The sequence below is a fragment of the Oncorhynchus masou genome, chromosome 28 (assembly GCF_036934945.1).
Source record: "Oncorhynchus masou masou isolate Uvic2021 chromosome 28, UVic_Omas_1.1, whole genome shotgun sequence".
Taxonomy (NCBI): domain Eukaryota; kingdom Metazoa; phylum Chordata; class Actinopteri; order Salmoniformes; family Salmonidae; genus Oncorhynchus; species Oncorhynchus masou.
The window spans coordinates 28,390,857-28,414,587 of record NC_088239.1 but is presented as its reverse complement, the minus strand read 5'-3'; the positions used below and the strand labels follow the sequence as shown (position 1 = coordinate 28,414,587).

General features: G+C 44.5%; 1 protein-coding gene across 6 annotated transcripts in view; it reads right to left on the bottom strand.

The window, feature by feature from the left end:
* The window catches only part of cacnb2a (calcium channel, voltage-dependent, beta 2a), a 106,951-nt gene that overhangs the window by 70,750 nt on the left and 12,470 nt on the right, over positions 1 to 23,731 (bottom strand). Inside the window, exon 1 of one of the 6 annotated variants that reach the window (XM_064941825.1) lies at positions 21,816 to 22,020. The exons of 4 other annotated variants lie outside the window; for them this stretch is intronic. In XM_064941825.1, coding sequence (XP_064797897.1) covers positions 21,816 to 21,863 — 48 coding nt within the window. In that variant the 5' untranslated portion in view covers positions 21,864 to 22,020. Of the gene's footprint in view, positions 1 to 21,815; positions 22,021 to 23,731 lie in introns of those variants that run through there. One more of the 6 variants, XM_064941824.1, reaches the window with a different exon arrangement.

Here is a 23,731-nt window from a genome sequence, read left to right as displayed (position 1 = left end):
CTGCCCGTGGCCTCTCTTACTCGGTGTGCACTGTCACTGTGTCCGTTTCATCTTGTCCATCTGTGTCTAACATTTAACATCAATCCTGTTTCTTATCTGCATCGACGTAGCGGCCCATGTACCTAGCATCAAGTATAGTGGCGACACAGTAAAGAGGCTCTGAGAGAATGCCACCGAATCACTTGTTCACAGCATCTAGTAAAGTACTTTTCCAAGTTAACCCGACAGTCTGTGTCGGCATTTCTGTTGAGCAGGAGTTTCAATGCCTTGACAGAGGGTATCACGTCTGCTGCAGACGCAGTTGATGAGCTTGTTTCTCAAGTCAGTTGTTTCGAATGGAGCGAGGAGTGTGTTCATGTTTACAAGTTTCAAACATGTTCTCAAATGGCAGAAGCAGTATGAGAACCAGCACATTCTTGAGCATGCAGTAATGGTTTCCTCAGTACGAAATCATTGTCAACCCACTGTGCTGTCAGACTCAGCATGCTCATGAGTCTGACATCGCTGGTCCAAATGTCAGCCGTGAAGCTAATAGCAGTGACGCCCATAGCAAGTAGCTAATGGATGTGTGTTTCAACAATACTGTGTAACTCCGGTAGGGTAACATTTGAAAAATAGCGCCTACTTGATAGTGTGTACCGGGGCTCGAGGTGCTCGATCAGTCGGCGAAAGCCAACATCATCCACGGCATAGAACGGTTGATTGTCGTGGGAAATTAAATGGATTTCGCCTTTGAGTTGCCTCGCTGAAATGTTCTTACTGCTCGACCTGTTGACTGCTCGATCCACACAGCAGACATTGTGGGCTAGGTTAGGAATGCTGTGTTGCACATGTAGCGCTATATTTTTTGTGGCGTCGTTACATCATCTACCTACATTGTATATGTGTGCATGTCAGCTTTGACATCGCCGTTAAGCTAGACATCGGGCATTTTTAGCTATATATCGTGCACCGATATATCGTGCATCCCTAGTGAAATGATCAAATTTGTTGAGGATGTTTTACGTACAAGTACAGTAACTACTACACACTTCCCAGTAGGCATGGCCGGTATACAGTATATACCATACACCGGGGTATTTTGAAAAAGCCCCAGGATGGTTTTTCAGTACTCTCAAATATCGTCAAAACTATTTGACATTTTTCAATACATTTGAAATATTTGTAGCTACGTAAGTTATTACCTGCCGTCAACTTGTGCAATATCTTAGGAGATAAAGCAGGATGCTTTCTTCATTTCACCAGTCACATTATTTTAAATGATGAAGCTTACCGTTGTTCCCGAGAACAGTTGAGCCAGACATGGTTTTTTTCTTCATGTAAATAGCACAATGGGAGAAAGTGAGCTGGTGAGTTCGCAAAGTTCTATATCTATCAGTGAGTGTCTGTCGTGTGGCACACCTGAGGTGATGAAGTAACACTTGTGTGCATATGTTTGCCAACAGATATCTTACAATGGCTTTCCGCCAGAAGTCATAGAGCTCTGGTTGAGTTTTCTGTACGGCTGCCATTTTTCCCCCCTGTGCTTCCTACTAGCGTTATTTTCTCCATTCTTCTTTTCATCTGCTCCATGTACACATGTTGCTCTTCCTTCAGAAAGCATGCATTACAACTTTGTTAATTTACACAATTTCCCTTGTTCACTTTCGCTTGTAAATGTCCACACTCCCCGAAAATAGTAGCTACTAGCTATGCTTATATAACTTTATGAGCTGGATTTGCCTGTATTTGCAATTAGCTTGTTTTGTTTTCGCTCGTTAGCATTTAGCTTACAGCGTCTATGTGATTTCGCTTATTTGTGCGTTTGTGCTCATTTTGTTAGCATTCTGGTAATATATGACCAATGGGCTTTTCTTGGGTTTTTAGAACCCCCTTATGTGCTATGCTGGTGAAACCGAAAAAGCTATGATTGTTTCTCTGAGTAGAGCAATGTAATGCTGCACCCAAAGAGCATATGCTCATTATCCTCTGACTGGAGTACAGTGAGTCCTAATGAACCACCCCACCCCCCCGGGGCAGAGCAGAGCAGCATCTGAGAGGGGTTACCTTAGTTACATGGGCACTGCCCTGGCGCCCCAGGACTGATTAGCTCTAATTACAGAAATATAGAGGCGGAAGTGTGTGAGAGAGAGAGGAGGGAGGGAGGGAGGGAGAAGGTTAAGAGATAGGAAGAGCGATATGGAAAATGGAGAGAGAGACCCAGCTGCTCACTGCACTGCACTGCACTAAAGAGCTGTGCTGAGCATAGGCGCTAAATAAACCTGGTAACAAATAGCACACATAAATGCGCCAACCCTCCTCATCTGTCAAATCTTACAAAATACCGGGGGCCGGGGGGGGAGTTTATGATTTCACGTTACATTTACATTCCACATAACATTTTCCTAATCACTTCTGTTCATTGATGCACTGTGCATTCAGCAAGGGCTGTCAAATCACATCTATATTCCCTTCATTAGGCCTAGTGAAAAAGATCTTTGTCTGTATCTCTACTTCGAGTTACCTCTTGTACAAACACATAGAAGGGGAGGAGAGCCACACAGAGAGCCACACAGAGAGCCCACCTCTGTGAGAACATCTGAACTCAACACTCACAGTGAGGTACGCCAGACACACTATGAGAAAATCACGTGTATTCTCCTGAATGTGTCGTCTACCCAGAAACAGGGTTGGGTCCAATTCTCCTCAATGCTTTTCAATGGAATTGGAATGTCAGAGTACTTCCCGGATTGACTGAATTGAAATACGCAATTGAGCCCAACCTGAAAAGCCATGCAAAGCTCAATACCTACGTTCATTATGAAAATCAGAAAGGAAAGCTTACCCTCAAAACCAGGTGTTTGCTTCTTGGAGGCTTTGGTTCTATTGCAGGCTTGTCCAACATCCCAAGGGGAATCCGAATCATGAGCACAGATAAGAGAGTACCCCAATGCTTTATGAATAGAGACTAGGCTAGCACCACAAGAACAGATTAGCACATACTAGCCCAGACAACAGACAGCTATGTAGATCACTGCACCAGTGTAGAAGTGTCTATGTGCTAAAGTGAACACTGAGTCACTTTACGCTTACTGAACACATTGGCTGTCCCACATGGACGCCTATGAAAAACTCTTCGGCCGGGTAAATTAGCTAGGACTGCTGTCCTGATACAGTCAGGCACGTCAACAAACGTAAGCCGCACGTACGCATGCATGCCAGACACGCATGCACATGTACACACACACTGCAATGGACAGATGGACAGAAATGCAGACAGGCAGGCAGGCAGGCAGACAGACACTACCATCAGACAAACAGACGGGTGATCCCACGCCATCATAAGCAGAAAATATTTTTGGTTCCTCAGATTGTTCTGGCAATTCTCACATAGAAACTTAATTGGGAGGAAGGAGGTTCGACATGCTTTTGACATTTGTATAACAAATAATACAAATAAAAAATCGTGATGAAAGTGGCTATTTGTTTTGAGGCATGAGGCATGTATAGGTCAAAAATGTTTTGACCTATACATACCTCATGTAAGATCCTATGATCTGTAAACCGTACATGATACAGACAACATCTTTGCAGTGGTACTTAGGTACAAATACTTTAAAGTACTACTTAAGTCGTTTTTTGGGATATCTGTACTTTTACTTCTTTTACTACTTTTACTTCACCACATTCCTAAAGAAAATGTACTTTTTACTCCATACATTCTTCCTGACACCCAAAAGTACTCGTTACATTTTGAATGCATAGCATGAAAGAAAAATGGTCCAATTCGTGCACTTATCAAGAGAACATCCCTGGTCATCCCTACTGCCTCTGATCTGGCAGGCTCACTAAACACACATGCTTCATTTGTAAATTATGTCTGAATGTTGGTGTGTGTCTAGCTGTAAATAAATTAAAAATTAAAAAGTATTTTGGTGCCATCTGGTTGGCCTACATTAAGGAATTTGAAATGATTTATACTTTTACTTTTAATACTTAAGTATATTTTAGCAATTACAAATAAGGACTATGTGTAGATTCGGAAAGAAATGTTTTCACCTTCATTTATTCACGATGAAACATATTAAGATGAACATCTCAAAAGTAGCCATTTTGATTTAGCTTATTTGAAGTCATATTCTTTGGAATAATATACTTTACAAGTACATCACATGTCCAAGATGGGCTCTCTGCTACTTTTGAAGTTATTATACATTTGATGACATCACCAACACAGGGAATGGGAAATTAGATTGAAAGCGAACATCCTCTGCTAGTAATTTGCAGAATGTAAAGGAGGGCTGTGATTGGTTAATGACCTAATAATGTCCGTTTCTATGTATAAAATAGGTCATATATCCAAAAGTACCAGTCTAAACATAAGCACAATCAAAAAGGGTACTTTCTCGAATAAATTAATTGTGAATTGTTTTCATTCAGAATCTAAACATAGTCCTTCCACACTGCAATGAGTTTAATGGCACCGCGATGCTGTCCGTACCATGTACGGTTCACAGATCATAGGGTGTTACAGGAGGAATGTGTCGGTCTAAAAATGACCTAATATGGCTACTTAGGTCATGATTTTCTCCAAAATCATTTGTGATTCAAATGTAAAAAGCATATCAAACATCCCAATGAACTTTCTATGTGAGAGTTGGCTAGAACAATTTGAGATACAAAAAATATGTTACGCTTACACTGCCATGGAATCGCCCACAGGCAGGCAGGCAGCCAGGCAGGCAGGCAGGCAGGCAGGCAGGCAGGCAGGCAGCCAGACAGACAGACAGACAGACTCCTATCCCCCTAGTGGTTTGAGGGCAGGGTACCATGGCACTGTCCTCATTGATTAGCTGGGTGAGTGGAAGGAATGTCTCTGTTATGCTACTATGACGTGAAATTCACAGGCACACACACACAAATACACACACAAACACACACCCATGCACACACACACACACGCACGCACACAAATAAGAGTCTTTAAAAGTCCATTTTAAGGGTGCCATAGGCAAAGTGTCTGAGCATCAACCAACTCTGAAATAGAGGACACAGAATATGATACAGGGCAGTCATATGATGTGTCAAACTCTTCGCGGAATGGAGGTTTAAAGCGTCTTACACCAATCCAGGATTGACCGAGAAAGAAACTATCGCCATCCTTCTTCTTGGCAGACAAACGCTGATTGTCAGTGTTTTGGTTCTGATACATGTCGCATAAAACAACGACAACTATAATAGAGGCCTATATGAAATGTTATGGAGACACCAAGTCCACAGGTGATGTTATGGAAATAGCCTACAGATCTTTCAGCCAAAGAGAGGTCTCATTCATACCTGGGTCTAATTTATAAGGCACCAAACCGGAGGAATACGGACTAAAACAGGAAGGGACTACATGGATTTGTCCAATAAGAAATGCACATTTCCATCTTCTGTTGCAAAACGTTTTTAAAATGTTTTCCATTGCATGCCCTAATGAATACAACCCAGTGGTAGGATGAGAGACACTCCAGCATGAGGAAGAACTATAGTTATAGTAACTGCCTGTCATCTGAGTCTGTCTTCTTCATATAGAAGTTACAGAGTTCACATACATGTTCTAGCCACATAGACACACCTGCATACACCCAGCTGCATACACCCAGGCTGCATACACCCATACACCCAGGCCAAACTACACAAAAGCTAGGTACTGAAACAAACACATGAAACAAAGAAGTCTGCAGCCTACAAAGTAAACAGGACAAAAGACAAAATAATGACTTCTCTAAGCCAGAAATAAATCATCTCACTAACACAAAGACAGGGGTCCACCATTCTGAATAGCTGTTGATATTTTACCTTTGGCTTCTTCGACATGCTCGCCGTCCCAGACTGCCCGAGACACCTGTGTCGCTACCTCTCTGTTCCAACGCGACAGCGATGAATTATGGAAATCCCATGGATTTGTTCAGAGTACCATGACCCAGGGGTACTAGCAGCTGACGCCTTATATAAAAAATACCCAACCTATTTACCCTCAGTCAAAATGGAATTAAACGCTAAAAAAAAAGTTAAGCTCTACTGACAAGTCGCTTTCCATTAAACCGATCGACCAATCCCAACACTAAGGATGCTCTGCTGTCTGGCCAGTTAGCTTCCATAGCCAGGAAAGGAAAGGAGATTGTTGTCAGCCCCGGCAAGGTCTGTTCTCAGGAACGTCTTCAACTGGAAATTACACGCCTGTTGTTGACTGAGCCCATCTGAGGATCTCTGGGGCAGACACACACACACACACACACACACACACACACACACACACACACACACACACACACACACACACACACACACACACACACACACACACCACGAGGCCGGTGCCTCTGTGCAGTGTGCGTGAGCATACCCATACACACAAACACACACTACACACACATGGAGCTAGGCAGCCGTGATAGACATCATCGGTGTCATGGTTCGCTCCAGGGTTTTTCTTCAGCTCGCTGGGAATTAGGCTTTAATTTGATAGTGTGACATCTGTCGCCTGGGCTGGACCTCAGGCTGACAGGCCGGCCTGTGCTCACACACGCCTCGCATCTCTTACAGACACATCTCTCACAGTCTTTACACACACATCTCACTCCTTCATCACACAGATGTATCCCATCTAGGGCTGGGCGGTATACCATATTTTATGATATACCGGTGTTGTTGCGCGGTCCGGTTTGGGTTTTTACTTGACCTTCTATAACGGTATTTGAATGTTTGGTGTGTTAAACGTGTTAAGCCTTGCGTTCTGTCCATTTTTATAGTTTACACCCGCTACTTGAGTCATCCCTCTCTGCTCTCTCTCTCTCAACTAGCCCCGCCCCGTCACTCAAGGAGCGCATTTGTGGTTCCGCGACCACGAGACACTTGCGTTCAGTCTGCATGGTCAACGCAGGACATGCAACAACGTTGAAGACAACGATGACGTTTCCACTTCTTAATGCTTCTTAATAATATCAATCCACAAAGTGGTATATAATCACACTATTAGTTTGTGGTACTTACATCGCAAACAGCTAGTTTGTCTTTCCTTAGCAAGTTCTAGCTAAATCGTGCTAGAAGCTAATCGACAGACCGACACTACCATCTGGAGCCCTATCCCTGGCCCCGCCTGGCCTTCCTGGCCCTCGTTAGTGCTATTGATGTGGCTGGTCATCAGTGTTGGGTACCATCACATCACAGCATCTGTATTGCATCACATAGAAATCCTTTAACTCACCATTTCATTGTGTACTGTATCAGGTCTGTCCATGAAGGTCAGGGTAACCGGTCCGAAATATCTTTTATCATGAGGTAATAACGCAGTCTAGCGTTAGTAAGGGTTTGCTGGTCAGGTCAGTCAGTGAAAGGGTGCAGCCATAATTGATGGCTTGTTCATTTGCTGTTGTTTTATCTGTGAATGCTCACCTGGAGTATCTGGCTCGATGGCGGATTTGATGATGATCTAACTATTGAAGATTGTACCTGATTCTATTGTAGATTTGTCCAGGTTGACTACTGTCGTCTATGGCCTAGGGATCCTACTGCCAACTTGATCAGACTCCACCCAATACTAGATTCAAATGTTACTGCACTGTTCCATATCATTCAGGTGCAGCACGAGGATCGAATGCAGAAAGCAGCATTTACACACCATATAGGTTTCCTCCCTCTGGAGGAAAACACACAAAATACACCAATGTTTATGCACACACTCACAATACGGTTCAGAGGGGAAAAGCACAGCAGGTAAGATTTACATCATGAATCGTGTTCTGGATATATCAAAATACATTTGAGAAATCTATATTATTCAATTATTCAATTATTGCACCCACACTGCTCGCGCGTGTCAACGAGCATCTGCGTTGCCAAGGGCTAAAATAGAAGTCCTTTCTATTTCTGACGCAGATCGCGCTGCAAGTCCTGCCTCTCCCATCTCCTCATTTATAGAAACAGGTACCCACGTGCCATCTCTTCATTGGTTATACCCACGTGGGTGATTGAAAGAAAACTGTGTTGCCGGTTGTCGTGGTAATACCATGAAAGATTAGATGGCAATCACCATATAAGTTCAAAGATGAAAAAGCCTGGAAGGAGGAAAAATGACTAGAAACGATTCGGTTGACCGTTTTATGTGTGGATTAATTAGAGGTCCTTGTGCATTTCAGGTAAAATAACAACTCATTGTTTATAACCCAGGACAAATTAGCTAGCAACAGCAAGCTAGCTAAATAGGACAAATTTGCTAGAAAGTGCAAGCTAACTAGCCATACATGTTTAATGCTTTTCGACCTGTCCCCATATTATTGTCATTGGTTCAGAGTTTGTTTTGATATTTCAACCTGATCGCGTTTGGTGTAGGGGGACAAAATAAATGTAATGGCTAACCCTAACCTTAAATTAACACCAAAAAGCACATTTTTGTTTTCATACATTTTTACAATATAGCATATTTTGACTTCTAACGGTATTCTGGAGGCAGAACTATTTGCTCAGTTCTGCCTCCAGAACGAGACTCATCCCAATAAATGCGAAAAGCACACACAAGAGCGTGAACTAACATAATGATGTACCACAAAACAAGACTGCATGTCTTAAAGCATAAATTAGATGCTATACAGCTGGTCTAGCCTCAGGTTCCCTACATCTAACCTCTTCATATCATTTCACCCAGTTACAATTAATTGAGGTAATAATTATTTACATAATTGAAAAGATGAATGAGTGAGATTGAAGTTTTTGAGTTGAGATTGTGGTATCTTAGCTATCTCTGCCTCATTATTGGCCTCCTGCGGAAACAGAGACAGGCAGAGAAATAGAGAAAGAAGAGAGTGAGAGAGAGTGAGAGAGAGAGTGAGAGAGAGAGAGACAGACAGACAGACAGACAGACAGACAGACAGACAGACAGACAGACAGACAGACAGACAGACAGACAGACACTGGGAGAGAGAAATAGGTGAAGAGTCTGAGGAGAACATAGATGCTCGTGGGTAACTGGGCACCAGACTAAGCCCCTCCCCATCTAGCTGATTTCATCTGAGCAAAACCACTCTCTCTCTCTCTCTCTCTCTCTCTCTCTCTCTCTTTCTCTCTCTCTAATCTCCCCTGATCCATCTGCACTGGCCCAGAGTCAGAAATGAAACACACTCCCCCACACACAAACATAATAGGCCTGACATACATAGTTTTGTAAATGCACATTCAGATAACAATTGTGGAAACCTACAAATACCGTGCAAGCACACATGCATACTCTAAGGACAATCACAGTGAATGGGCATACATGTAAGCTAATAACAAGCATAGGAATTAGAGGTCGACCGATTATGACTTTTCAACGCCGATATCGATACCGATTATTGGAGAACCAAAAAAAGCCAATGCCAATTAATCGGACGATTTTTTAAATGTATTTGTAATAATGACAATTACAACAATACTGAATGAACACTTATTTTAACTTAATATAATACATCAATAAAATCAATTTAGCCTCAAATAAATAATGAAACATGTTCAATTTGGTTTAAATAATGCAAAAACAAAGTGTTGGAGAAGAAAGTAAAAGTGCAATATGTGCCATGTAAGAAAGCTAACATTTAAGTTCCTTGCTCAGAACATGAGAACATATGAAAGCTGGTGATTCCTTTTAACATGAGTCTTCAATATTCCCAGGTAAGAAAGTGCTGTTTGAATGAATGTTTACGCGCCTGTTGGTAAATCATCCCCCGTTTGGCGAAGTTGGCTGTCTTTGTAAGGAAGAAATAGTCTTCACACAGTTCACACAGCCAGTAGGCCCAAACTGCTGCATATACCCTGACTCTGTTGCAGGAGAAGTGACACTTTTTCCCTATTTAAAAGAAATTCATGTTAGCAGGCAATGTTAACTAAATATGCAGGTTTAAAAATATATACTTGTGTATTGATTTTAAGAAAGGCATGGATATTTATGGTTAGGTAGACTTTGGAGCAACGGCAGTCCTTTTTCACGAATGCGCACCGCATCGATTATATACAACGCAGGACACTAGATAAACTAGTAATATCATCAACCATGTGTAGTTAACTAGTGATTATGATTGAGTGATTGATGTTTTTTATAAGATAAGTTTAATGCTAGCTAGCAACTTACCTTGGTTTCTTACTGCACTCGCGCAACAGGCAGGCTCCTCGTGGAGTGCAATGTAAAGCTGGTGGTTAGAGCGTTGGACCAGTTAACTGTAAGGTTGCAAGATTGAATCCCGAGCTGACAAGGTAAAAATCTGTCTTTCTGCCCCTGAACAAGGCAGTTAACCCATCGTTCCTAGGCCGTCATTGAAAATAAGAATGTGTTCTTAACTGACTTGCCTAGTTAAATAAAGGTGTAAAAAAACAAAAATGGCCAAATCAGTCTCCAAATATACCGATTTCCGATTGTTATGAAAACTTGAAATCGGCCCTAATTAATCGGCCATTCTGATTAATCAGTCAACCGCTAATAGGTATATGCATACGCCCAATACCTTCCCATTGTCCGTCCTGCAGACATGAACATTTTAAAATGACTTAAAGTCTACCTCAAAGCAATAATACCGGTAGTCTACCGCTTACCGAAAATACATAAAAAACCTGTGCTTCCAGAATGGCATTTCAATCACATGACTGGATTATTTATCATGGGGCTCATGGTAAACCTTCTGAGTTCCTCCCGGTTATACTCATCAGCTAATGGAGACAATGCTTTTCCCCAGACAAACTCACATGCATCTCCAACGTCACTGCCTTTCAAGTTGACATAACATTATTATTTGTTTCTTTTACAACAAACATTGCTGTCATGAAAAGACAAAGTAATGGACTGATTGATTGTTATCTGGGCTGGGCATGGCCAGATCTCATAAAGTGGACATGTAGTAGTTATATAATTCCTAAATCGCTAAAGCCTCCCCTGAAATAGCCATTGGATGGCTCAGGAGAAAACTAAAACCACGGCTATCTACCCCAGGGTGCACTCCAGTCCTGCCACGATCAACTACCCCCAGGGTACCGGTGTGAATCACAAGGTTTTTTTTCCAGTTTTTTTTTTCTCAAATCAACTCCTTCAGATTAAGTCAAATCCGAAGATTACAGAAATGCTTGACAAATCCCCAAAACAAATGTTATTGTTGTTTGTCACTTTGTCATAACCCCAATCTGGGCTAGAAGATTGAAATAATGCCTATGTCAACGGCAGAATGCTTTTTTGTTCATTAGTACTCCATGCTTAGATAACAGCTGGCGACGAACGAACTGGACTAACATACAAACAATGTCATTTCAGCGACGGCGCTTTTTCAATTAGGTTAGGAAAATAAAAGCATAGAACTTCCTGTTCTGGAAGAAAACTATACGTGAATCATCTGCTTTCTGACAGTGTGAGAACACCTTTAAACATGATACACTTCTGTCTTGGTGGAGGGAACGGCTCAACAAACATTAAACTCGCAAATGCCACTATTAGAATGAACACTGAATGAGCAACACTTTCCTGACAATCAATTCTGTCACAATTTACAATGAAATACTTTTTAAATATCCATTTGTTCCTATTGCTATGATTCAAAGTGATATCTGACAGAGCAAATGTAGAACAAGTGATTGTTCGTGGGTTTGAAGAGCGCCTAGAGCGCCAAGTCAAAGCACAGAGGTAAGTAATGGGTAGGGTATCTTGCACCTCCATCCCTCTCCCCCCCCCCCTGAAAACGCCGTACATACCAAAGCACCGCCTGCACATACCCCACTTACCCAGGAGACATTTTTATTCTTGGGTGGTTTGAGCATGGCAACAGGAGCAGCCTGGCAGCATGGATGGAGAGAGGAGCCCCTCCTTAGCGGCTCTTAGCCCCACAGTAGGTGCAAGTTCGGCGGGCAGGTGAGAGTGGGACAGGGGGTAAGGGCCAAGGGGCCGCGGTGGAGCTCAGCCATGGGTCTTCTGCCCTCCGAACTGTCAAATTAAAATCCTCCTCGGCTCTAGACGACTCCAACATCTGTCAGGAGTGGCGGACGCATCCGACCGCAGCACTGCAAACACACCCACAGGAAAAGAGGAAGAAGAAAGGCAAGTAGAAAACAAGGCGTCAACACCTTTCTGCTTCTCCAAGCAGCGCAATCGTCGCCATTGTCAAGACCTGAGAAAGTAGAGTGAATTCCCTCCAAGTTGTATCCACTTCTTCCTCTTCTTCCTCCTCCCGGTAGTCCAGAGTAACCTCCTGGACTGATTATGTATTCATGGCTGGCGATGAATATGCAACGCCCAAACCGGCAGGTTTATAACCCGCCCTCCTGCTGTACCGTAGCAAGTGTCCAATCGCTGAGCAGGTCCTTGCCGGTGGCTCCCACGGGTGGGCTTATGGAAGCATTAGGAGGAAAACACTGATTCTGCTGGTAACAGAGGGCGGAGTTATGAAGTTATCCTCAGACAGGCAGATCAGAGATCAGCATCACTCCCAGAGGGTGACAGAGTCAAGAGAGCATCCGCTGGAATACCGGACCTGGTAACTCGCTATGGAAATCTACTGACAATTCTCTGTCTAGGTGTTTCTCTCTCTCTCTCTCTCTCTCTCTCTCTCTCTCTCTCTCTCTCTCTCTCTCTCTCTCTCTCTCTCTCTCTCTCTCTCTCTCTCTCTCTCTCTCTCTCTCTCTCTCTCTCTCTCTCTCTCTCTCTCTCTCTCTCTCTCTCTCTCTCTCTCTCTCTCTCTCTCTCTCTCTCTCTCTCTCTCTCTCTCTCTCTCTCTCTCTCTCTCTCTCTCTCTCTCGTCAATCCTCACCCTACCTTGTGTTGCTGAAGCTCCTCGATCTCACATCTCTTTCTCTCCCACGTCAAACTTGTTTTCTCTCTCCCCCTTCCTCCATCCTTCTCTCCCCCTCTCTCTAGGGTACTGTATGTGTTCTCGCCTGGCTGGCACCTGTTGCCAGGGCGCCCAAGCTGGGATAGGTACTCTGACAAGCCAATGGGGTGAGGGTAAACTAACTAGGAATGAGGTTTTATTCTGTTTTCTCTTATCATTCCCAACCCTTCAGCCTTTTCCTTTACTATCCTCTAGCCACACAATTACACCCAGTCTCCCACTATCTGACCACGATCTCAACGTCTCTCCGTTTTTTACTCACTCTTACCCCTCTAACTCAATCTCGCCCGCCTCTCTCACTTTCACTCATTCTCTTACTCAATAAACTTCTCTCACGCTCACAAGTTCTCTCACTCAACCCCCTGCCCCTCTCTTTCCATTTGCCGCCTGTCTATTTGTTTATACAACATGTCAATACAGATCAACTGAAAAGATTGTGACTTAGTTTTGGAACTATCACTGCCGTTTTGAGGTAGGTAATTTATATTGGATAGTAATTGTTCTACAGTGGCATGCATGGACACACACACACACACACACACACAAACAAACACACACACACACACACACACACACACACCTTCCAAACAACCTAGACCTACATAATCATGAACAAACAATTAACAGGTTCAGGTTCAGAACTAATGGTAGCCTTTACGTAACATTTTATGTAGCCCTAATACAATTCTAACGTCTGCCACTCGAATTAACTGTGCTCAAGTATCCATATGGGCCAATGACCGTCTCCTGGTGCGCGGAGGAGAGGGAAGAGAAGGAGAAGAGGGAGTCTTCTGCATCCCCTCTCTTAATTGGATGCTGAGAAGCATCTGTTCCCTTTTTTACGAGACGCCTGACTTAGCGTGGATGCACAGGCGCTCTGAGGTGCCCGTTATTAAATTGGCATGGGCCGTGCCTGGCGCTCCCTAAGTGCGTAATGGTATCTCGACGATGGGCCATTTCTCGGTGTGTTTTATAGAGATGGGTTATATAGGTCGTCGACGCACAAGCCAGAGGGGTGTCGTATACAGTGGAGGATGTGGACAGGCGCATAGGTGTCCTATGTGGACAGGCGAAGAACCCTTCTGGAAGCCTTTCTTTTTTCTAAGAGCGTATACACGTCTATTTTGTCTGAAGAAAGTCATCACACATTAACTTCCTATAGCCGACTGTATTCAGATATGACACAGAGGTTCGTCATTCGCACCCAATACTAAAGGGGATGAACATTTATTGTAGATATTTATCTTGCCCATCAGCTCTGTTTGGATGTCATTATTATGCTGGAAAATAGCCTACGGTTAATGAAAAGAATGTTCCGGATAGCATTTTTTGGTAGAGTTTGCTCTTTCTGGTGACAGCACCAATCCAGTGTAACGTGTCAGTAGTCAGAGACATGACTGAAATGAATTGGGTGATGAAAAGAACTGCATATGAATCATATGTTACCAACCAACAAGCAGGTCATGGATGTAGGATTGCATCATTCCGGTAATTTGTCCAAAATTCAGGTTTTCCAGAAATCATGATTAGAGGATTCCGGATTTCCTTTTTTATTTATTCCCTCTTGATTCCGGGAATGTTCCAATCAGGATTTGTGGAATACCTGGGATTTTTTTTTTTTTAAGTTATGGGAATTTTGCAACCCTACTGTAGAACTCACAGAACTGAAAATGTCGTGTATACACACGAATATAAATGACGACAAGCACTTCTGACTATATTCTTCATTTGTTTTCTAAGGAGAATCCATTTAGGAAAGCTGTATTTTGATAGGAGCCTGACCAGACAACACCAGTATGCTGTTACACAAGTGAAGATCTTAAGCATCAATCTACAGTAGTGAAGGACGAGCTGAAGGAGAGTGGTGCCACTTCACCATCTTCACTATTTCCAGGATAGGCCCTCGTCTCTTCCGCCAAAACAGGGGGAGGGGAGGGGGGCTATCCTGAATTTCTCAAATAAGAAAAGAATATACCTTTTTTCCCCAAACATTTTTGCTGCTGTGTGCACTAATGTATACAACCCAGCCCGGTGAGTGTTTTTAAACAGCAGCACCTAACTCCCTACAGATCTGTCTCTGATCACACCTACCACTGGGTCTCATTGAGATCAGTGTTTCCAGACCAGTGAGTTACGATACATACACAAGGCCTCCGCAGACGTATATCACAGTTTCCACTACTCCGAGGGTGAGATGACCGATTATGTCAAAAGCCTGTAAAATCCTGCGTGAAACTGAGATATTTCTGGGGTCTTCTTCTGTGGTCAATGAGCCATCCCATTTTTCCGGACGTTTCCCTACCACTCTTGGGAAAAGTGGAGGAACGTTCATCCATTGCCAAGGAAACCCAGCTCCATACAAAGTGTCTGCTCTGGCCCGACGTTCCGGCTCTGGGCTCTCATCCCAACGCGTGGAAAACTGGGAATTCCAGGTCACACATTCGCCAGGGGAGATTATCTCACCACTAGCATTCATGAGCTCAACTTTATGTTTCAGGGAAAAATAAAGTATTCCATGAAATGCTCTGACGCTTGTCTCGTGTCTCACTCTTTATTTGGTTCACTTTCATCACATACCCAGCCAATGTGACATACTTTGAAGAAAATGACTGCATCGTTTTAGTATAACCTCTTAAAAAGTGAAGAAACACTGGATTTCTTCCAGGAGTGGACAGTGAGTAGATAGATTCTATACTGACATGGACATACATAGAGTAGTGCATTGAATAGCAATACATCATGATCAAACCGCTGACCTTGCATACTCTTAAAAGGCACAAGCACACACACACCAAACCACCTACAGTACTAAACACCTCACACTTCCTGCAAAGACAGTAAGGGGTGGTGTCCCAGACACAGATTGAGCCTAGCCCTGGACAAATAAGAACTTTCAATGGATAATGCCTTTTTAGTTCAGGATTAGGCTTCATCCGTGTCCGGGAAACTGCCCCTATGGAGTTGTGTCTACTCTGTTGCTGCTACGCTCACTGTGTTGCTAAACTCGTGCAACAGACTACAAATCACAGGAGGTTGGGAGCACCTTAATTGGTGGAGGAACGAGCTTGTGGTAACGGCTGGAGCAGAGGAATGGTATCATTCCATTCGCTCCGTGAGCCGTCCTCCCCTCAGCAGCCTCCGCTGCTACAAATGCACTACTCTCCGGTCATGTTGCGTAACGGGAACCAGGAAAAGCAAACCAAATAAAAGGAGTTTGACCGGGCCTGCTGTCTTCAATTAGCCCCGTTTCCGTGCAGAGCGTCTAAGACCTCGCTGGTCCTTCCGTCTGCAACTTGTCAGTGTCAGACAAGAGTCCCATCCAGGCAAGGTCTCCCTTTTCGCGCTCCAAATTCCAACGCAAGCGTAATTGCGTTCCGCCCCATTTCGGACGTAAAACGGCGGTTTGGGCCTCCATATTGGAAACATGTGAGAGGAGTGACATAGAAAGAGCGGTGTGTCACGGAAGTAAGCAGCCTCGGAAGTTCAAAAGTCAGCTAGAATCACTTGAACATTGCTTGGGCTCTTATCACACCATATACTGTAGTCTACAGTAGTAAAATAGCCATATATACACAAAAATAAAAATCCATACATGCTTTATTCATGTCACTCTTCCACAAAGAACGTCATTCTGCATTTTCAAAAGCATCCCACACACAGAGAGCCCTTGGTCCCTGCTCAGAGTGTCCAGCATGTGAGTAGAACAACAGCCATCTCTCCAGCTGCACAGGGGCAGTAAGCCTAACCCCTGCAGCCTGCAGCCCTGCACTAATCCACTCATTATTCAGATTAAAAATCCGCTCTTTTCTAAGTGTTAATCCAGACCACAGCAACATGAGTGTGCGTCCCGGGCACACATGGCCAAAGTGACTTCAAATCAAATCCAATTCTATTTGTGGAAAGGCGCCGAATACGACAGGCGTAGGTCGACGTTACAGTGAAATGCTTACCTACAAGCCCTTAACCAACAGTGCAGTTTTAAGGAAGATAAGTGTTAAGTATTTACTCAAATAAACTACGGTAAAACAAAAATATAAAAATAAAAACATTTAATAAAAATAATAAAAATAAAGAAGAACATTTTTAAAATAACAAATCATTAAGGAGCAACAATAAAATAACAGTAGCGAGGCTATATACAGGGGGTACCGGTACAGGGTCAATGTGCGGGGGCACAGTTTAGTCAAGGTAATTGAGGTAATATGTACATGTACTGTAGGTAGAGGTAAAGTGACAATGCATGGATATAAAACAGGTCCGGGTAGACATTTGATGAGCTGTTCAGGAGTCTTATGGCTTGGGGGTAGAAGCTGTTAGGAAGCCTTTTGGACCTAGACTTGGCACTCCAGTACCGCTTGCCAGGCGGTAGCAGAGAGAACAGTCTATGACTAGGGTGGCTGAAGTCTTTGGCAATTTTTAGGGCTTTCCTCTGACACCGCCTGGTATAGAAGTCCTAGACTTAAACAGAAACCACTGTGGAAGAGCGGTAATGAGGATTTTTTTTGTCGTCGCCGCAGAGGATAATTTACAACCATTATGTCAGCTAAAAGACTTAAGTAGTCTGACATAGTAGCAGCTATAACAGCTGTACTGGCAGCATAATGCATGTGTTGTATGCTGATTGGACTAGTGTCATTTATCCATAGAAATGTATGTACAACCTCTATGGCTTCATCCCGCATTATACTTATACTACGTAGTGACTAAATTATTCTAAATAGGGAATAGGGAGTCATTTGGGACAAAGACTATGTATTTCAGGGTTTTTTCGGGCTGCTTATGTCCAAACAGCCGTGCTGTTATGAGTTTTGGTGCTTGTTTTCTGCATTATTGTTTTCTGTTTTCCTTTGTTTTTCTCTTTTTTTCTCTTTTGTTCATTTTGTTGGCTGTTGGTGAATTGGGGTGGGGGGGGGGGGGGGCTTGGGGGATGGAATTATTTTATTTTTCTTGGGGGCTGGTTCGGTTTTGACCCAGTGGGAGATCTGTTGACGTGCCCTTGAGTGGGGCGTTGGCCCTGGTTGCATCTGTGGTTCCCCCTGGATGGGAGTCTGTCAGACGCCTAATGTGATGTAGATGTTGAGCGGCTTCACTGCAAGTTTGATGTTTGAGCCAATCAGATACCATAAGCCATGGCACAATATTTAGAATACCAGGAAATGACGCTAAACAAAAATGTAAACGCAACTATGTTACAAGCATTTCGCTACACCCGCAATAACATCTGCTAAATAGGCGTATGGTATGTAACCAATAATATGTGATTTGATTTGGTCAAAGATTTGACTGACTTACAGTTCATATAAGGAAATCAACCAATTGAAATAAATAAATTAGGCCCTAATTTATGGATTTCACATCACTGGGAATACAGATGTCTTTAAAACGAAGATAGGGGTGTAGATCAAAAAACCAGTCAGTATCTGGTTTGACCACCATTTGCTTCATGCAGTGCGACACATCTCCTTCACATAGAGTTGATCCGGCTGTTGATTGTGGCCTGTGGAATGTTGTCCCACATCAATCCAGAGCATCCCAAACATGCTCAGTGGGTGACATGTCTGGCGGGTACGCAGAACATGGAAGAACTTGGACATTTTCAGCTTCCAGGAATTGTGTACAAATCCTTGCGACATGGGGCCGTGAACTATCATGCTAAAACATGAGGTGATGGTGGCGGATAAATGGCACGACAGTGGGCCTCAGGAACTCGTCACGGTTTCTATGTGCATTCAAATTGCCATCGAGAAAATGCAGTTGTGTTCGTTGTCAGTAGCTTATGTCTGTCCACACCATAACCACACCGACACCATGGGGCACGCTGTTCACAACGTTGACATCAGCAAACCGCTCGCCCACACGACGCCATACATGCTGCCTTCTCTGTGCCAGGTACAGTTGAAATCGGGATTCATCTGAGAAGAGCATACTTCTCCAGCGTGCCAGTGGTCATCGAAGGTGTGCATTTTCCAACTAAAGTTGGTTATGACGCTAAACTGCAGTCAGGTCAAGATTGGTGAGGACGACGAGCACGCAGATGAGCTTCCCTGAGACGGTTTCTGACAGTTTGTGCAGCAATTCGTCGGTTGTGCAAACCCACAGTTTCATGAGCTGTCTGGGTGGCTGGTCTCAAGAGGATCCCGCAGGTGAAGAAGCCGGATGTGGAGGTCATGGGATGGCCTGGTTACACGTGGTCTGTGGTTGTGTGGCCAGTTGGACGTACTTCAAATTCTCTAAAATGACGTTGGAGGCGGGTTATGGTAGAGAAAAACATTACATTTTCTGGCAACAGCTCTGATGGACATTCCTGCAGTCAGCATTCCATTTACACGCTCAATCAAAACTAGAGACAGCTGTGGCGTTGTGTGACAAAGCTGCACATTTTAGAGAGGCCTTTTATCGTCCCCAGCACAAGGTGCACCTGTGTAATAATCATGCTGTTTAATCAGCTTCTTGATATGCCACACCTGTCAGGTGGATGGATTATCTTGGCAAAGGAGAAATGCTCATTAACAGGGGTGTAAACAAAATTGTGCCCAAATTGTTCGTATGAAAAACATGGGACTAGCACTTTACATGTTGCATTTTTATTTTTGTTCAGTGTAGCTTTAAAACTGCACATTTTCTCTTAGCCCCATGAGAAAATCTGTAGAATTGCAGGAATTTTGCTATCAAACTGCACAATGGTATCTCCACCACATGGAAAATGAGTATAATTACAGGAAATTAGTTTTAAAACAGACAAATGTTGTCACTGCGGCCAACGGGAGGGCCTCTGAAATGTTCAGTCAGCGACCACTCCATTGGCCACGCCCATGGCCACGCTCTTGTCACACCCACCACCTTAGCCCCATTTAGATCTAGATAAAAACCTGCATCTACTGTAAGCATTTAGTTATGGCTGGCTTTGATTTAGACCAGCAAAACGTCATAATGGAATGATATCAAACTACAGGCCAAATCTAAGAACATTCTGTACACATTAACAACCAAGCTCTGTGGTGACATTATAATCTGGGGGTGACATCATAATTGAGATCTGGGGTGACATCATAATTCATACAAAGGTGAACCTGATTAAAATACTACTGCACGAATGCATCATGAGTTGGTTATAGTGCCATAAAATCTGCGTTGCTGGGTGCATGTGTAAAATGTGTGTGTGTGTGTGTGTGTGTGTGTGTGCGAGTGCATAACATCTGATCTGAAAGGGGTTACAGGGACATCTAGTGGTGACAGCAGTCCCTGTATTATGTGTGTGTGTGTGTGTGTGTGTGTGTGTGTGTGTGTGTGTGTGTGTGTGTGTGTGTGTGTGTGTGTGTGTGTGTGTGTGTGTGTGTGTGTGTGTGTGTGTGTGTGTGTGTGTGTGTGTGTGTGTGTGTGTGTGTGTGTGTGTGTGTGTGTGTGTGCGCGTGTGCGTGTGAAACAGTAGCTACTGTTTCACAGTACACTGCAGGGAGAGAGAGTGCAGAGCCAGCCAAGAGACTTCTATCTCTTCAGTCTATAACCGGGCACGAATAAACTGAACCAAATGTAAATCAAAACTGGACGTTGAACTGACATTTGTGCCCAGTGGGATGTGCCCGGCGTCTGCAGCGCGGAGTCTGAGGACATTGCTCTATTCCACCCACTGACGACATCCTCTCCCTGTCCAATCCCCAAAATAAACATGAAATAAAAGATGCATCAGCTGCCTCCTAGTGTGGCTGGCTGGATGGGTCGAAAGCTGGCAGTCTGCTAAGAGTCGAGCGCTAAGATTTCTCGCAGCAAGACCCTGCAGTCTCAGGGAGGGTGCAGCCGGAACAGAGAAACAATTAAGCTTGCAGATAAACAAAGAGAGAGAGAGAGAGAGAGAGAGAGAGAGAGAGAGAGAGAGAGAAAGTGTGTGTGTGTGTGTGTGTGTGTGTGTGTGTGTGTGTGTGTGTGTGTGTGTGTGTGCGCGTGAGTGCGCGCGTGTGCGCTTGTTGCTGTGTTCACTCTCTCAGGCATACATGCACCTACTATCTGGTGTATGTGAAAATGAAGCATATTTTAATTTATTATTTATACACACACTCAAACATTTGCACGTGCCTGCATACATACAGGAATGTACGCACGCGCGCACACACACACACTGTCCATACACATACATATTTAGCAGTTAGTGTTGGGCCAGTAACCGAAAGGTCCCTGGTTCAAATACCCGAACTGACAAGGTGAAAAATCTGTCAATGTGCCCTTGAGCTAGGCACTTATCCCTCATTTGCTCTAGGGACGCCGTACTACTATGGTAGAAACAAACAAAAATACATTTCACTGCACCTATCCGGTGTATGTGACAATAAAACATATTTTGTACTACTTTACCCATTTTAGTTGCACTGTTTATTCACAGCACATATTTATTTACATACTGGATTCATGATATAGCCCACTCTAATATCTAGTGCTGTACCTATCATTCTGAGTATATCTTGTGTCAATTCTTCTGGTGTATATGTGTATAGATTGCAGTTGGATTACTGTTACAGTGCTATTTGGGTTAATTGGATTCCTTCTGACATTTAAAACATTTCTTGATAAGATTTTTTTTTTGTTTTTTTTGGGGGGGGGGGGTATATTATTTGTGTTCTGGTTGGACATTTTACTGCGTTGTTAGGAGCTAGTAACATAAGCATTTCGCTACACCCTCGAGAACATCTTTTAAACTGTGTACGCAACCAATAAACTTTGATTTGATTTAACACACACACACGACTTTGAACGAGCTACAGGTATTCCTAGAAGGAATCATTAACGGAAACGCTTTCGTAGCGTATGCGGTGTTGAACACAGTACAACATTACTAAGACTAATACCTGACGCCTCTGTTTGCCCTCTCAGTGGAAAAAGCAATTACACTTTCTCCCTCTCCCTTCTCCCTCTATTAAAATCTCTTCTCGGTGCTAAATTGATAGAATTAGGCAACAGACTCACGTATGGAAGCTGTGCTCTCCGGCGATGGCCCAGCCCACAGCACGGCATGAAGGGGGATCAGGGGGGTTCAGGAACAGACGGCAGCCGCCTCACAGACACCCTGTCAGGCAGCAGCATCCACTCAGCCTCGGTCCATGGCTAAACACCCGGCCCGCAGGGGGGGAGGATGGAAGGGAGAATGGGAACGAAGGCAGGAGACGGAGTAGAAGGAGAGAGCCGTATCCACGCCGAGCCCCCCCCTCCCCCTCCCCCTCCACACGTGCAATTAGATCCTCACAGTCAGACCCAAGCACTATCTAATCTAACTCTCGGCAGGGCAGTTTCCACAGCGAATTTGACTCCAGTGCCGCCTCAGCCCTCCAGCCCGCCCCCATGTCCCACAGCGCAGCAGAGGCCAAGAGAGTAGAGTGCCTCTGAGTGAGGCGCAGGTCTGTTACAGCACTGCCTGTTACCCCAACCCAAATCCTTATCCTCTTCAGCACCGCGGGGCTGCTCCTCTATTTAGCTTTCAACCAAATCCACTGCAGTACTGCTGCTGTTCAGCTCCGTACGGTGGCTGTCTGCCTGATTGACCGGCTGTCTGGCTGTCTGGCTGGCTCCCTTGGTTCTGGTTCAGCTCCTCATGCGTGTGTGTGTGTGTACCGTCTTGTCCTGTAGAGGCGCCTGGGGGACACACGGTGCAGAGGGGTCCTGACTCAAAAGTGGAGGCGGAGCTACCACTGTCCTTCCAGTAGGGGGGGGGGGGGGCGTTGCCCTCGCCGCTTACGCCACGCCTCCTCTCTCTCTCTCTGCCTCCACCTTGGGTTCAGTCAGAAGGACGGACAGGAAAGAGTCAACAGGACTCTTTCTCTCTAATCTTCCTTTTCTTTCTAAGTCTTCTGTAGAAAGTGTGTTGCTGGAAAACAGAGAACACTGCAGGGCAGTGGTCAGGCAAGGTAGGGCAGAGGCTCAGACAGAGATCTGGCTGCTGGGCAAGCTGGTGAGAACAGAGACTGTGTCTGGTTGTGTCTGTGTCTGGTGCAGAGAGCAGCAGCAGTAGCAGGACTCTCTCTCTCTTTCCCTGTGGTCCCTGGCTCAGTCATGTCTGAGCGCTGAGTGGAACACTGGCTTCATCGCCTCTCTTTCTCCCTCTCCTCTCCTCCCCTCCCCTCCCCTCTTCTCCTCCCCACCCCACCCCTTGTCTCTCCTGCTCTTTGCCTTGCCCTGCCCAGTGCACTCAGCCTAACAGATGATTGAATCCAGAACTTAATGTACTCACTGCTGTGTCTCTGCTGCAATCAAGCCTTCCATCTCTCCGCCCCTTCGCTCACCCTACCATCCCTTCCCACCGCTCTCTCTCCTTGCAAGGGTGTGTAATGTCTCTCAGTCACCTCCTCTCTCAGTGTCCTGTCGTAGTCGGAGAAGGGTAGAGAGGAGAGGGGTATAACAGAAGGATAGAGGAGTGTGAGAGAGACTGGCTGTCCTATCTTTACCATTGTCTCCTCGCTGCATTGAAGAGCAGGTGCTGTTGTCTGAGTACACAGGGATGGATGATACACAGTCTGAATTTCAATTGGCCACCGGCACTACTGGCTTAGAACATAGGCTTTACCCTCACGCTCTCTCCCTTTCTCCCTCCCGACAAAACCAACTTTATTTCATTATTTCCCACTTCCTTGGTCTGTCTCTCCCGCTCTCCTCTTTGTTCTCTCTCTCTCTCTCACTCTCTCACTCACTCACTCTCTCACTCACTCACTCACTCACTGATTGGAATCATCTCCTTTCGGTGTCTCAAAGGCTGGTATTTATGAGTACTTTCCCTCTCCCGGGGAGAGCTGTGCTGTTTACATCATAAGCTGCATTGGGTAAGCAGCAGCATTTCTTCCAACACTCTACAGCAACCTCAGTGTTTTTCCCCCTCTGCCGAGGAAAGTTTG